The sequence below is a fragment of the Phalacrocorax aristotelis genome, chromosome 3 (genome assembly GCF_949628215.1).
Source record: "Phalacrocorax aristotelis chromosome 3, bGulAri2.1, whole genome shotgun sequence".
Taxonomy (NCBI): domain Eukaryota; kingdom Metazoa; phylum Chordata; class Aves; order Suliformes; family Phalacrocoracidae; genus Phalacrocorax; species Phalacrocorax aristotelis.
In genome coordinates this window covers 40,971,671-40,986,299 of record NC_134278.1, presented here as the reverse complement: position 1 = coordinate 40,986,299, position 14,629 = coordinate 40,971,671, and the positions used below count along the sequence as shown (strand labels likewise).

The 14,629-nt window shown below is 37.0% G+C and overlaps 1 protein-coding gene across 3 annotated transcripts in view; it reads left to right on the top strand.

Moving 5' to 3' along the window:
* Window positions 1-14,629, top strand: part of RNGTT (RNA guanylyltransferase and 5'-phosphatase) — a 192,381-nt gene that overhangs the window by 47,744 nt on the left and 130,008 nt on the right. For all 3 annotated transcript variants that reach the window (XR_012659578.1, XM_075087261.1, XM_075087262.1), the window contains 2 exons: window positions 2,757-2,892; window positions 10,048-10,119. Coding sequence is in view for 2 of the 3 variants with exons in the window: in XM_075087261.1 (XP_074943362.1) it covers window positions 2,757-2,892; window positions 10,048-10,119 (208 nt within the window). In the remaining variant the exon portion in view is untranslated. The remainder of the gene's footprint in view (window positions 1-2,756; window positions 2,893-10,047; window positions 10,120-14,629) is intronic.

Here is a 14,629-nt window from a genome sequence, read left to right as displayed (position 1 = left end):
TTATGGTATAAACAGCTCACAGTGACAAATTTTCAAAGAGAAAGAAATCATGAGAGAAAAGATGTAATATTAGCGCTGTTGTTTGAAAGAGAAGGAATCTCACCACTGGTGGGCTATCCAGCTACCGACTTTTAATTTCCATACATCTTGTTTTGAGTGAGAGATCTGGAGAAAGTGGTAGTGTGCTACTCTTACTTTTGATGTTAGACTAATAGATTTTGATGAAACCTTCTGGATGTCATCTGGACCTTTAGATGTTTTGGGTGGCTGAAAACAAAGTTTTTAACTGTGATTTAGTTCCCCCTGCAAGCAGTTGTAAGATCTCTTATTGTCTCGTATTTACAATGATGATGCAAGTATGGTTTATTTAAGTGCTAGATCTCTTGAAGCATTAGAACTTGTTTCTGATGCTATTTTGTCATTGAGGCAAGTTAAAATGAAAGCATGTACTTAAACCAGCAATGAATATGGGAGTGCAGAGATGTCCAATTAAGCTTATTTAAAAAATTAAAATTAAATTAAAAAGTAAAGTAGTGCACATATTTTTTCCTGTTACTTACACACCTCTTCTTCTCTCCCTATGGATTCTTTAAGAAAAACACATCATGTTCTTTATAATTATAGTTTTAATTTTGAATAAATCTACATGGTTTGAAAAATGAATGTTGTCTGTAGATTATTCTTGCTTCTGAAGAACTGGCGCCAAGTTATCTAGTTGAATGTATATTGAATTATTTTTTCCATAAAGCATTTAATGTGCAGCTTTCAGCTCTCCTAATGTTGCATTGATTTAATCTGCTCCCTCCCCCGCGCCTGACTTTAGGTTTTCTGCTCATGTATGTCTCAGGATTTTTTGTTTGTTTGTGGTTTGTGTGTGTGTTTTTTGTGTGTGTGGGTTTTGTGTGTGTGTGTGTGTTTTTTGTGTGGTTTTTTTTCCAACTGATACATAATGTCTTGAAATATTCATCTTGTGTATGGAGAAACACAAATTGAACTGATCTGTAGTGAGTTATGATCGTAGTCATAATACAGAAAGAAAGTATTTATTTAAGCTGCATGGGTGGTACTGTGTTCCTGTAGTTGGATCTACTGATTTCTAGAGGCAGGATCTGTGCAGACAACAGGACAGCTGCCGGTGTAGGCCATTTGCCTGCAGTGTTTCTGGAGGATGCTTGCTGTTTTGTTTTGACAGCAGAGATCCTGTAGGCATTACTTGTAAGAGCAATGGTGAATTTTAGAAAAAAGTGCTGATAGCTCATTATTTCCTCATAACCAGGACTTTTCAAGGAGAAATGGATGAATTATGAGAAGTGCCTCCCCCTCAACATATATCCAGTATATTTGACGACTTTTACAAGTATGAAAAATTATTTGCTGAATGAGTCTTCAAAATATGCTTGCTTTCTTTCAAAATATTCTGGTGTGGATGGTGAAACTCATGTCATCTTTTAATTTTTAATCAATTGTTTCCATATTCTGGGCTGTCAAAGAAAGTACTGCAATCCAGACAGGTTAGTTGCTCTGGGAAGGTTTGTGTCCTGTCCCTATTTGTATCAGAGGCTATTCAAGAACATTAAATGTTGTGAACATTTAGAACCACTGAACTGTCTTGACAGTTGGCAGTGGTCCTATTTTCTTTTCTTGGGTTTCTGTGATTTTGGCTTTTCTCAGTAGAACTTCTGTAAGATGTTGACTTGTTGCAGCTGGCCTTTGATACTAGTTTCCACTGAAATTTCTTCAGTTTATTTTCTGCAGTCGGTAGGTGTGCTCTCCTAGGCTGCTGCACAAGTTTGAGAAGATCTTTGTCTATGCAGCTGTCTTGTTGCTCTTCCTGAAACCCTCCTTTGATCTTTGCAACAAGAATACTAAAGTAAACTTTAGAAAGGTAACTCAGGTATGTTACAGCTATCATGCTGTTTAGTGTCTCTTGTGTTTTTTATCTCTTCCCCCCCCCCCTTTTTTTTTTTTTTGTACTTGCTCACTGTTTTTCTTGTATACAAAACATTGCCTCTGTAGAGCAGTCTTTTGTGGGATTAGCACAGAGGTCTAAATTAATGACTTGGTCTCCCAAGTACTGTCATAATATAAAGACATTTTTAGAAATTTCAGATTTCTGAAGCTGAACCAAGCTCGTAAGTTACTGGTGCTAGCGTAGTAAGCTTTGGCATTTTCTTTGCGTGTAATATGAGGGGAATATACCTTGGCTAAATTTGTCACTGTTTTAATGAAAAGTTGCTCAATAGTTGACTGGGACTTTCCAATACTGCAGTGTTAGATAACTAGTGATAGACAGGAAATGTGTTTTTTTCTGAATGAAACTGCAGATTTATACCATCCAAAATTCTGGCCCACTTAATAAAGGAAAAACTGTCGTAAAAGATCTTTTAGCTGAATCTAACTGAATTACCCTCAGGTACTTCTTACAGCATTAAAACCTGTGTTATTTTTAATAGATTTTCAGGCATCATTCTATCTGGACACAGCAACATTCTTTTTTATTTATATGAAAAAATATATGTAAAAAATATATATACAGTCTGACCTTTGAAATATTTTCTTTGTGATAATTCCATTGACTTAAATTATCTGCTTTCCTGAAGCAATAGGTTTAAACTTTTAACTCTAAAAAATGCCTTCTAAAATGCTTTTTTATAACAACTGTCATGATTGCTTTTTTAATCACTTAATATAAATCAAAACAGTAGAGATTTAGAGGGTATACCTTTAAGTATAATATCTTAACATTCCCTTTGCAGGTACATGATGCTGATTGATGGCAAGAATGAAGTTTATATGATTGATAGAGACAATTCGATTTTTCATGTATCTAATCTGGAATTTCCATTTCGTAAAGATCTTCGCACACATCTAGCAAACACTCTTCTGGATGGGGTAAGGAGCATACTATATAATTATTGTAACAATTTCAGTGCTGTTTGCTTTTATTCAGAAACAGGGCCAAGATTTTAGACCTGGATCAGTGAATCTTGGGATTTCAGGAGTAATATAGATTCAGTCAGTAGCTGAATCTGGGAATCGCACTTCGTAAGTAATTTCTTATCTACAGAATAGCAGTGATGACTGCTCTGGAGGGAGCTGTTTGTCTTTGAAATAAATCAAGGTATTGAGATGACATTCTCTGGATATGAGAAAAGGCTTGAAGAGAATCTAAGGAAATTATTGCAGAACCTCACCTCTTGTTACAGCTTTATGTTTTGATATAGTAAATATGGTCAATTTGATCCAGTTAATGTAAATATTTGATAAAATTTTCATAATTTTTTCATTTTTTTGATAGACTTTTGTAAATTGATGTCTCCTTTATTTTCAGCTGATCTGAACTATTGACTGATTTAGAAATAGCTTAGTTATATTTGTTTAAGACTAAAACATTTCTAACTTGTTATGCTAACTTAAGTTATGTAAACTTATTAATGAACTTTTTAAGCTAGTTGTTAAACAAGCTGTAAAACATCTGTATTTGTTGTTTGAAGGCTGGTGTGGAGTTTTCTTCGTAAACATTTCAGAACAGTAGCCCCAAGAAGAGATTATTCCTTTCTTGACTTTCCTGTTTTAGATGAGCAAAAGAACTTCATTAGCTCTTAAACTAAATATCGGTCAATGTAGATGAATGCAATTTCCTATCATGTTGCAGTAGCATTGGAGGCTCTCTACATTGCTGTCACTCTTGCTGAAGTACTGAATAGCTGACATGATCTTCCATATAGGTCTTCTGAAGTCTAATGCACCTTTCTGATATGGGAGACCATGTTGTCATTGTTAACTTTCTTCCCTTTCTCAGGCCTTCGTTGTCAGTATCCTTCTTGAAATGTCACGAAGTGAATGATCTGTCTTACTGAACACACATTTACATGTGAAGCATGTATAAATTAAATCTGTGAGGATAATTATTGCAAGGAGCAATGTACTGTCTCAGGGACGGAGAAGCAGATAATGGAATATTTTCTACCACCTCTGCTTCACTGAAAAATTGAGAGCGTAATGCAAGAAGTGCTATGATGGCAGCTCAAAAGCGTTTGCACAAGCTGTCATGTCTGGTAAGAGCCTCTTCAGCCAGGCAGCTTCCTAATGACGTATGTAATAATATTCTTAATGACATACATTAGGTTCCATAATGTTGAGATAAAAAGCCTGGTACTATTCCCCCCCCCCCCCTTTCTAAGGCTTTTGAGAAAGTAATGGCGTGGCAGCGTCCATATTGTGTAATCCTAGGTGTTCTTCAGGGAAACTGCTACTATCTTTTTTTTTCTTTTTTTTTTTTTTTTTCTTTGCATTTCAAAACAGATGTTTCAGTAAGGGTGGCTCATATGTACATAGTGGAAGACAGGGATGAACATATACTGTGATATGTGCATAGAAGTGGCTCTGGGGTATAGGAGAGGGGTTCTCATCTGGTATGTTGCATTTCCCAGATTTATTGTTTAAGTCTTTTAAGAATAAATTAAGTTCTTTCAGTTACCCAGGACACGAACTATAACTTCACTTAATTTGTTGTTTTGTAGAAGTTTGACCCTTATGGTGCCTTTCAGTATCTCACTTGATTGGCATAAAATTAGTCTTGCTGTTAATCATTCTCCCCCCACCCCCCCCCAACTTCTTCATGGAGTGGAAAGCAAAATGACATTAAATGAACAGGTATTGGTTGACTGAAATACCTTGAGATCAAACTCAAACCTTTCAATAGATAAATACTACTCTCAGTACAGATTTCTAAATTTATTTAAGAATGGTCAATTTAAAAAGAAAAACACAAACCAAAGCTGTTGATGGAATATTTTTCTTTTCAATTGAAATTCCTTTCAACAGGTTTGAGAATAAAATTTGCATATTATTTGAAGCATCAGAAGAGCGTAACTTCATAATTGAATATTTGCTTAATGTTGGTGCCAAATGATAATTTCCATGACTGTTACTTTACTCTGGATATATGCATGATTTCTTTCTTTTTTTTTTTTTAATCCATGGGAAGAAAAATTTGGCTATTTTGTGTTAACATATTTTGCTAATTAGGGCTGAAGGGCTGTTGAAGTTAATTCTTTAATTACAGGTTGAAGTAGTTCATACTTACTGCCCTTGAAAGTAGCTTGCTTTCTTTCAGAGAATGAAGGTATAAAATGAGGTGGCCCAATTGATGTTGCTTTACAGTAATCTTGAAGTATGAGAAAGAAGGGCAAAACAGAGATAACAGTGCCAAGCAGCAAAACAACTACTGATGTTAAGAATACGAAATATTAGGTAATTTTCCCTAACTTTATTTAGAATGACAGTGTATATAAAACTTTCATAAAGGCACTTTCCATGAATTCAGTGATCTATTAACTTGCTTTAAGGCTTCTGGTGTAAGCCTTTCATGTGGTTGTCTTTGAGAATTCCAAACGCATTTACGGTTCACTTCAGGCTGAAATTACTTGCAAATAGTTCTTGCTATGATTGGTTACATCTTGGGTTTTGAAAGAACTCCTGCAGCACACTGTGCTCATCCTGAGCTCTCCAGTTGTGATTGTTCTCATGTCATGGAGGAAAGTTCTCTGCAAAGCTCATTAAAGCTAACTTGACTATTAACTACAGGTGACTAGTATAATATGAAGTATTCCTTTAGAAGCCAAGTGTTTTGCATCCATACTGCTGTCTGAGGGAATGCATAGATTTTGGTTCAAGTGTTTTGGCTGTCATGCAAGAAAACTAATTAGTTATTTTCAGGAACTTTCTTGTCATTCTGTTTAGCTTTGGAACAGTTGAGTAGAAAATGCAGAGGCATTCTTAGGCTTGAAATACTTTTTAAAACTTTAATACAATTTCGTATATATTCTATTTGTATATAAAATATTGTTCACACTTGAAGACTTAGGAGGGTGTGCTGGTTTGGCTGAGAAGGGGTTAATTCTCCTCACTGTAGTGCCTGTCATGGTGAGGGACCTTTCCAGCTTCCCGCGCTCTGCCGCGTGGCGAGAGGCTGGGAGGGCGGGGCCGTGGCGGGGGCGGCTGACCCGACTGGCCAATGGCAGGTTCATTCCATACCACGTGACACCATGACCAGTATATTAAGGGGGGGGCAGGTTGTGGCTCGGGAGCGGCGCGGCGTGGGGTCGGCGGGCGGCGAGCGGCTGCGGCGCGTGTGGTTTGTTTCGGCGGTTCGTTCCCCTCCCCTCACAGCCGCCCCCACCCCCCCCAGGGTTTCGCGCCTCCCGTTGTTTTCCTTTCCATTGCATTTTTTTGGTGGTGGTTTTTTTTATTTATTTTATTATTAAGCAGTTCTTATCTCAACCCACGAGCGTTACCCTTCTGATTCTTTCCCCCATCTACAGGTGGGGGTGTGAGCGAGCGACTGTGTGGGGCTGAGTTGCCGGCTAAACCACAACAGAGGGCCAAGGGCTCCAGAAGTGGAGAGGGAGATTGAGATTGATTTATGTTTTTCTGTCAGTCCAGACCTCGCTTATTTGTAAGCTCTCTTAGAAATGGCATAATTTACAAGTTTTTGAGTTTGCACAGGCATTCCTGAACTACAGCAGTGGCTGGAATCGTGTTAAACGGACAAAGGAAAGGCAAGGCACAGGAGAAAAAGAAACAATAAACAGATGTGTGATTAGATCTGATTGCATACTCTGTGTCAACAGAAAATATATTCTACAAGTGGCTGGTAAAATGAGATCCTTTGCTTTGTGATTAACTTTTGGATTATTTTAAGTCCAAGTTCCTTGCTAGATAGTGTGATTCAAGGAAAAAAGAAAAAGTCCATGAGCTGTCAGTCCAGCGTTGTTCTTTTTGTACATGTCCAGCTAAATGCTCTTAGCACAGTTGCTGTTCCTAATATGCTGTAAGAATATCCTCTGCAGTACCAGAAGGGTAAGAAAAGGAGATTAACACCAGCACAGTTTTGCTAGATGACATTGAAGAAACTGGCCATTGGACCTTGTTCTGCAACCTCGCGGACTAAGCTAATACATAAACTAGCAGATAATGGGCAAGTGGTAAAGACCATACTTACTAGCAGTTTGGTAATTTAAAAACACACAACAGTGGCTGTAAATCTGCATGGGGTCTGTAGAAGGAAATGAATGTATGGATGCAGGTGTGTGTTATGGATACTTTTGTGTTCTGTTATCATGTCATGTGAGTGGTTTTGTGTTTTAGTTATCTAAAAAATGGGTTAAGTATAGCCTTATACTATCAGGTTATTACTCAGAGTGAGTTTGAATGTGATTAGTTTCTCAAATATTACATTTTCCCAACAGTCTCTGAACTTGCCTTTGAGGTCTGTTCCCTGAAGTATGTTTCAATTCTCACAATTTCAAGAAGATTCTGAAATCAGATTGTTAAATAATGATGTGTTAGAGTATTTCTAATCTGAATCGTTCTTAAGATCACTGTACAGCTTTTGCCTTATGACAGTTGTATTGGCGTAACTAATGGAGCAGTGAATGTTGTTGTCATGGTGGAGATGTGTAGTGCAGGAATTTGTCATCTTCACTTCTAAGGCATATTGTGCTATTGTTTATTTGCTCTGGTAGCTGGGATTTCAGTAAGGATGTGAAAAGAGAACAAGAGGCAGGGGGAGGAAGAAAAGAAGTGCAGATGTGAGGAAAGAGGCTATTTTGACCAGTAATAGAGACAAAAAGCTGTATGCAAGTCTGAAGTAAAGAAAAATTTCCTTTATAAAATAAATGCTGTGTTAAAACTGAACATTCCAGAGAAGGATTAAAAAGCATTCTTGGTCCTCTTGGCTGTAGTTTATAGTTCTTCTTAAACTGAATATCCAGAGATTCAGATTTTGAAAATTAGACATATAATCCTGTAATACCAAGCACTGAAATGTTTTCATGGTTTTGCATACAAATACTAGCTTTGCATCAAAGCTGAGGCTCTGAATATGCATGCTGAGGAAATGAGTCCTTGAAACTTAAATATATGTTCAACTAAATGTAATTTAGAAATTTGTTTCATCTGCTATTGTGATTGAGACTTTAAAGAAATATGGTAGTGTTCTTTTGTTTTTTGTTTTACTTTGTTATTCATTTCACCTAACTACTATCAGGAGTTCCTGGTGGGTTTTTCCCCTTTTTCCTTTTTTCCTCATTCCCGCCCCCCCCTGCATTATATCTTTACACGCTGTTCCGAGTTTGAATATCATGTCTTCATTCTCTCTTAGGGTGTACCTACTCCATCTGTTCTTGCAGTTAGTTATAAAATTTATTGTCAAAGAAGGCATTGCAGCGTTGCATCTGCTGTTCCTTTGATAGCTCACTGCCATCTTACCTAAATACAGGAAAGTAACAGAATGGCATTTTGTTACATCACTTCTATGTAGACTTCTGCAAATGTTATTGGATGGTACCCATAACTATGATTTTTAGAGTTAAGAATAAGATATTGTAATGTTACAAAGGAATATTTTTCACTCATTGACTTATTTTTTGTTTGTTTTTAAATTCTTTTAATGATGTGGTGTCATGGTTTTAGCTGAGGCTGAACCATGACATGTGGAAACATGTGCAAGGTCACTGCAGGTAGTCATTCACACCACCTGTGATCGCTGTATTTGGCTGTGAAAGCCCAATCTCCGTATCAGTATTGTGATCACAGAAGATGAGATGCCAAAATATTAAAAAGGCAACTTACAGTTCCCAGTGGTTTTTGAGAACAGGCTCATGTCTTCTAGTTTAGTTTTAAATGCTTCATGCTTTGTGTTTGCTTTAAAACAAATCTATGTTTTTACAACTGCTTGTCTACATTTCAAAGCCAAATGCAATTAAATACTAAGTACAATTCAAGAAGCTTGGTGTGTTTACAGACTAAACCCATTCTTACATTGAGACTCTTATTTGAGTTTACTTTGTAGAAATTACAGATTCTAAAAGTAGTTAAAACGTTGTAAAACATCAAAATACTACTGACCTAGCAAGAAAAAAACTAAATAAAAGTAATTTGAGTTGATGTAAGGTTCTCTTTTGGAATAATTCTTGAGCTCACAGTTTTGTTTTCATCACGTTATAGTGAAATATTTTCACCTTTTCCAATTGCTTTCTCTCTTGTGTGTGAATTTGGAATTTCAGCTCGATATTGACAGCAAAAAAATCCTTAGCTGATACAACTAACTTATTAGCCAAGAATTGGGCAGGGGGAGGGAGGAAGGGAGAAGACTGATTTCATTTAAAGAAGTGAATATTTCAGAGTTGCCTCTGAAGAAGATCTACCAGTTGGTTGCTAGTTACCATTTTCAGTCATAACTAATTTCTGTGAAACTAAATATTTTTTTATTGGTTTATCAAACTAATAAACTAAGTCTGACTCATATCATAGGAAGCATGAGTTACATATGTAAGCATCAGCAAGTAAGGTGTATGTATTTTTGTATGTACCATTAAGTTCAGGAAACATTTTTTTGTTTGGATATTGATTGTTAATAGTCCTTCTCCTAGCTGACACATTTTCAAGATGGTTTACCAGCATATATTGAATGTTAACTAATTTCATGTGATACAGATAGTATCTGTAATATTTCCATTTGAAGGAACCCTACTGTTTAGTCACAATGCAACATGCAAATTGCAGTTGTCACTGCTGCCTAGGACGCTGTTAAAGTGAAAAGATCCAACCTGAGCATAGAAAATGGATGTTAATGCTTGTTCTTTACTTCCTTGCTGTTGTCCTTCTTATTGCAGGTGAGGCTTCCAAAAGTGCTTGGTTTATTTAGGATTGCGGTTCTTACTGAGGTTTCTAAAATCTCATTATTCACTGAAGAAAGGTAGTGATTTTGAAAGCTGTGGGAAAACTAACGTATAAGTGTTGCAGATCAGAATGTGGAGCCTTAGTACAGCTTCCCGGCTTCTTACTGAATGCTTCAGGAGAGACGTTTAAGACCATATTATTATTTTTGTAATCTTGACCTGTTGTGAAATCTTTCTGATAATAAAGATGTGGCCAGTGTTTGATTGCATTGCACTTACAAGTACGTGCACGAAGTATAAATGTGTTGACATTCTTCTATATTCATGAAATAAATGTAAATGTCATCTCCCTTCTTTTAAGGAAATGATCATCGACAAGGTTAATGGACAGGTGGTCCCTCGGTACTTGATATATGACATTATTAAGTTCAATGTAAGTACTTTCAGTTTTATTGCTTTTATCATTATTTATTGATTCTCATTTCTATTTTAATCTTACTTGTATAAGTAAGAGTTTCAGAGTAAATTTAAACACCAAAAGTCTTTGGGTATTTTTTAACTCAGTAACAAGCCATGCATCAGAATTAAGATTGAAAGCAGCCTTATTATAAATGTTGATTTATTTCCACCTGCTCAAGAAAAGATGGTAGTTTGAAACAGTCTGCTAAACACTGTTGGAAAATTTCCCATATCTAGAACGTGTTTGAACTTTTTTAGGCAGTGAAATTGAGAGGGGGTTGGAGGAGTTAGCCTGTAAGTGGTTTATTTGTTACCAGAGCATCACAACGATCCTTGCTAGGCTGCTCCATCACCTCTTCCTCAAATTTCTCTTTATAACCAGGCATCTGGTCCTCTGTTAAGTCCTTAGCAGCAGGCTCTCCTGTCTACACTGGCTGTAGGGCAAATCTGTAATAAAGAAATATATTGCAGAAGTTATGGTAAAGGGGAAGCCTTTGCTGACAGCTGGGAATAAAGCCTTTGCGGTCACAAGAGTGAGCTGTTAAACAGTACAGGAGATGAGAAAGTTTTTTTTTCTTTAAAGCAGCTTTCAAATATGGTAAAGGTTTGAACATCACCAAAGGGCTCTTGTATGTTATCTCTTACAGATTTTTGTTTGTTTGTTTATTTATTATATTTTCCCCCCAAAAAATTCATGATACATGTGGAATTTGAAGTTAGTCAAGGGTCTTATGGCAGGTTCTCCGACTGAAGCTTATTTGAAGAACTAACCTTCACAAAGTGTTCTGCTTGTAAGTCCGTACTATGAAATAAATTTTCTAGTGATTTCTCTGTTATGTCTAAGGAAGACAAAATGTCTTTCAGGAATGATCAATTTAACCATATATATATTTTTAAAACAGTATTTAAAATTTTGTGAAAAGAGAAAACGTGTGTACTGGTTCTGGTTGGAATAGAGTTAATTTTCTTCATAGTAGCTCATATGGTGCTATGTTTTGGATATGTGCTGAAAGCAGTGCTGATAACACAGGGATGTTTTAGCTATTGCTGAACAGTGCTTGAACAGCATCAAGACCTTTCCCATTTCTGCTTTTCATACCGCCCCACCAGCGAGGAGGCTGGGGATACAAAAGAAGCTGGGAGGGGACACAGCTGGGACAGCTGACCCCAGCTGACCAAAGGGATATCCCACACCATATGATGTCATGCTCAGCATATAAAGCTGGGGGAGGACGAAGGAAGAGGGGGACATCAGGAGTGATGGTGTTTGTCTTCCCAAGTAACTGTCAGGCGTGATGGAGCCCTGCTTTGCTGGAGATGGCTAAACACCCATCTGCCAATAGGAGGTAGTGAATGAATTCCTTGTTTTGCTTGGCTTGCGTGCGCAGCATTTGCTTTACCTATTAAACTGTCTTTATCTCAACCCATGAGTTTTCTCACTTTTACCCTTTTGGTTCTCTCCCTGCCATCCCATTCTAGGGGGAGTGAGCAAGCGGCTGTGTGGGGGCCTAGCTGCCTACAATAGTTAAACCACAATGTGTTAAATTTAGTCACTGGATCTGTGACTAAATAGCCCATGGAAAAACACCCCTAGAGTCTGTTAATGCTTCTGGAAAAACAAAATTTTTTAAGTGCTCCTAACAGGACAAACAGTATTACTAAACCATAGTGCATTTCAGACTTCCTAAACTACCATTGACTCTTCCAGACTTGACTAAGATACTACTCACCTTGCGTAGGCCACGCAGCGCAAGAGTTGCAGATGTAGGCATGGTACTAGTCACCAGAAATTACTTTTGTATTCTTGGAAGTGTAGTCATACTGTGACTTGGGACAGCTGCTTTTAAAAGTAATAGTTTGTGGGGAATACATGTTAGACTAGGAATATAATCTTTTTGTTAACTCATTTTAATTCTGCATCTTGATGATCTTTTTTTAACCTTTTCTGAAAAGTAGGTGTTAATTTCCTGGATCTCACCTGTGATAAGGACTTTTCAGTAAGCAGAAATTCCTTGTAGGCTTCTAAAAAATAGGATCTTCTAAAACCACTTGTGGGTTCTTGTTTCTGCTTTTGAGCAGGTCTGTAAATGCTTTAAAGCTAGTTTAGTTTTGTTTGTTTTTTAAAGGTACTGGGAATGAGAGAGTAAAATACTATTTTAATGTCAAGGACAGATTAAGATAATGTTATCAGTATGAGCACAAGCAGGGCTTCAGCTGCAAGAAGTCATTAGCAATGGTCCTACTACAAAAATTAAAAAGCACAGTGTTTAGGTTAATTTTAGAAGCTTAATTACAAAACTGGGCACCTGAGGATGTTTGGCTTGGCCAGAAATGATCAACAGAATTTTATCACCCAGAGAGGTAAAGGTATTGAAAACTTTTAATTGGCAAGAAAGGGTGTCTGTTTAAATTGTATAAGTTAGAGTTGTACAAATTTTCCTAGCAGAGCTTCAAATCAAATAGTTACACAGAGCATCAGTCCTGTTTAAAAACAAAACACACCCACCCCCCACCCACCCCCACCCCAGAAAACAACAAACCAAAATACTCTCCCTCCAAAAAGAAAAAAAAGCCCAAACAATCTGACAAAATGCTATATGAGGTACTCTGGAATTCAGCATTGCTTCTTTTGATATTTAAAACAGTTGTGTCTTCTGAAGGTGAATGGTGGAGTTGTGGTGCTCACTGTCTGTCATGTGAGTTACAAGATTTCCGGCACATCCCCCGTATGATCCTCCGCAGTGACTCAGCATATTCTGCCGTTAGAGATGCGACATTGATGAACACCTTTGTTCACTCAAACCTCATATTTAAGTCAGGTCTAGTGAACTAGAGATATTTTCAGCTGACGTTATTCTCAAATGCTCAACCTATTTTGCTCGCACACCAGCCCACGCTAACTAAGTGTTACAAAGTTTTCTGGCTTTGTCAGAAGATTCCTTCTGAAATACCACATTCACAAATTCCACATTAAGTCCCAAAGACTTACATGCACTATTAGTACTGCTGAGAGTTTGTGTGTTAGGATGACCAGCACTAACTCAAAAATACAGAAGTTAGTACTAAAATAAGGTAATATATAGTTTTTCAGAATGCACCATGTATTCATAGTAAGATTTATGTCAACTTGCGCCCCTCGGGATGACTGTAAATAGTACAGTGAAAGCTATTAACATGTATACAGAAAAATAATGGAATTAAATTTTAGATGACAGCAAAATAATGTCATATTTAAATTTCCAAATGTCATTTACTGTAATATCACTTTGAACTATTCTCAGCATATTTGGCCAGCATTATTGATGTGCTTAAAAACTGCAGTGTACTCTATTCCTGTGTTTATTTTAGCTCTTCATTTTCTTGGTGTTAGGCGCCTAAATAGTGTTAAAATTAGTATTTGGAAAACTGTGTTTGAGACAGGGCAACCATATCTCTGTTCTATGCCATATTTCTCTGGCTTTTAACAAGGGGACATGTAGGACTGAAGACTGATAGATACCTAAATGAAGCTCAAAGAGCTTAGCCTGGCTTCTCTGTTTGTAAGTTAACTAAATATCATGACCACTGTTGCCTTTTATGAGTAGAAACAATGAGAGGGTACATTTATTCTTAAAACTGTACGTTTAAAATTTTGGCCTAAAACCAAAAGATCCCAAAGTATAAATAGTTGTATTCAGTTTGTCCCTTGTGGCTCTGGCATTTGAAAAGTTCAGTGCTTAAGAGACAAATGTCCATTTGAGATTTAAGAGAAGTAGCAGTCTGCTTGTATAGATCAGCTGGCAGTAAAAGCAAGGGTTTTCCTTTTATGTACAGTACTGTGATTTTGGGAGAATGTCATGGAATTACAGAGCTGAGTGTCTCAGTACGTCACAGGATCTTTCTTCAGACTTAGTCAGGATTTCATCTGGGTGTGACCCAGAGGAGGAAAGGAAGTCATCTTGAACAAGGATGATGAGATCATCAGGAGAGAGTGGTAACAAAACTTAACAGTGAGTAGAGGATATAGAAACATGTGCAAGGGAATAATAAGGGAGAAAAAAAAGAGAGAAAGCAAGTGGACAAAACCCTACCTTTTACAAATTCTAATCACATGGTTATCAGTGAGGCTTATTGTTACTCAGCTTTTTGATTTTGCTCTGGTATATCAGGAATAAACTACAGCAGCCTTCTAGAAGTAACTGAAGGAAACCCAGAAATAGACTTGTTGAAATACATACTGTGTATTTGGCTCTAGAGGTCTACACAGGAAAAGTCTTAAGAAGAAGGAAAAAAAAAAAATTGTGTTTCAGTGATTGGGAGAGACCTGTACTGGAGTTCTTGGGAAAAACATGGATATAATCTATCTTGGCTGCTTCTTTCCATGATAAATCTTGTATTGAATCCTGATGCTTATCACCTATAGCTGATGCAGAAGTCGGTCTTCAGGGATACTGATGGAACCCTTCGACTTAATTTCTTTTTAATCACTGTTTCTGTGACATCTA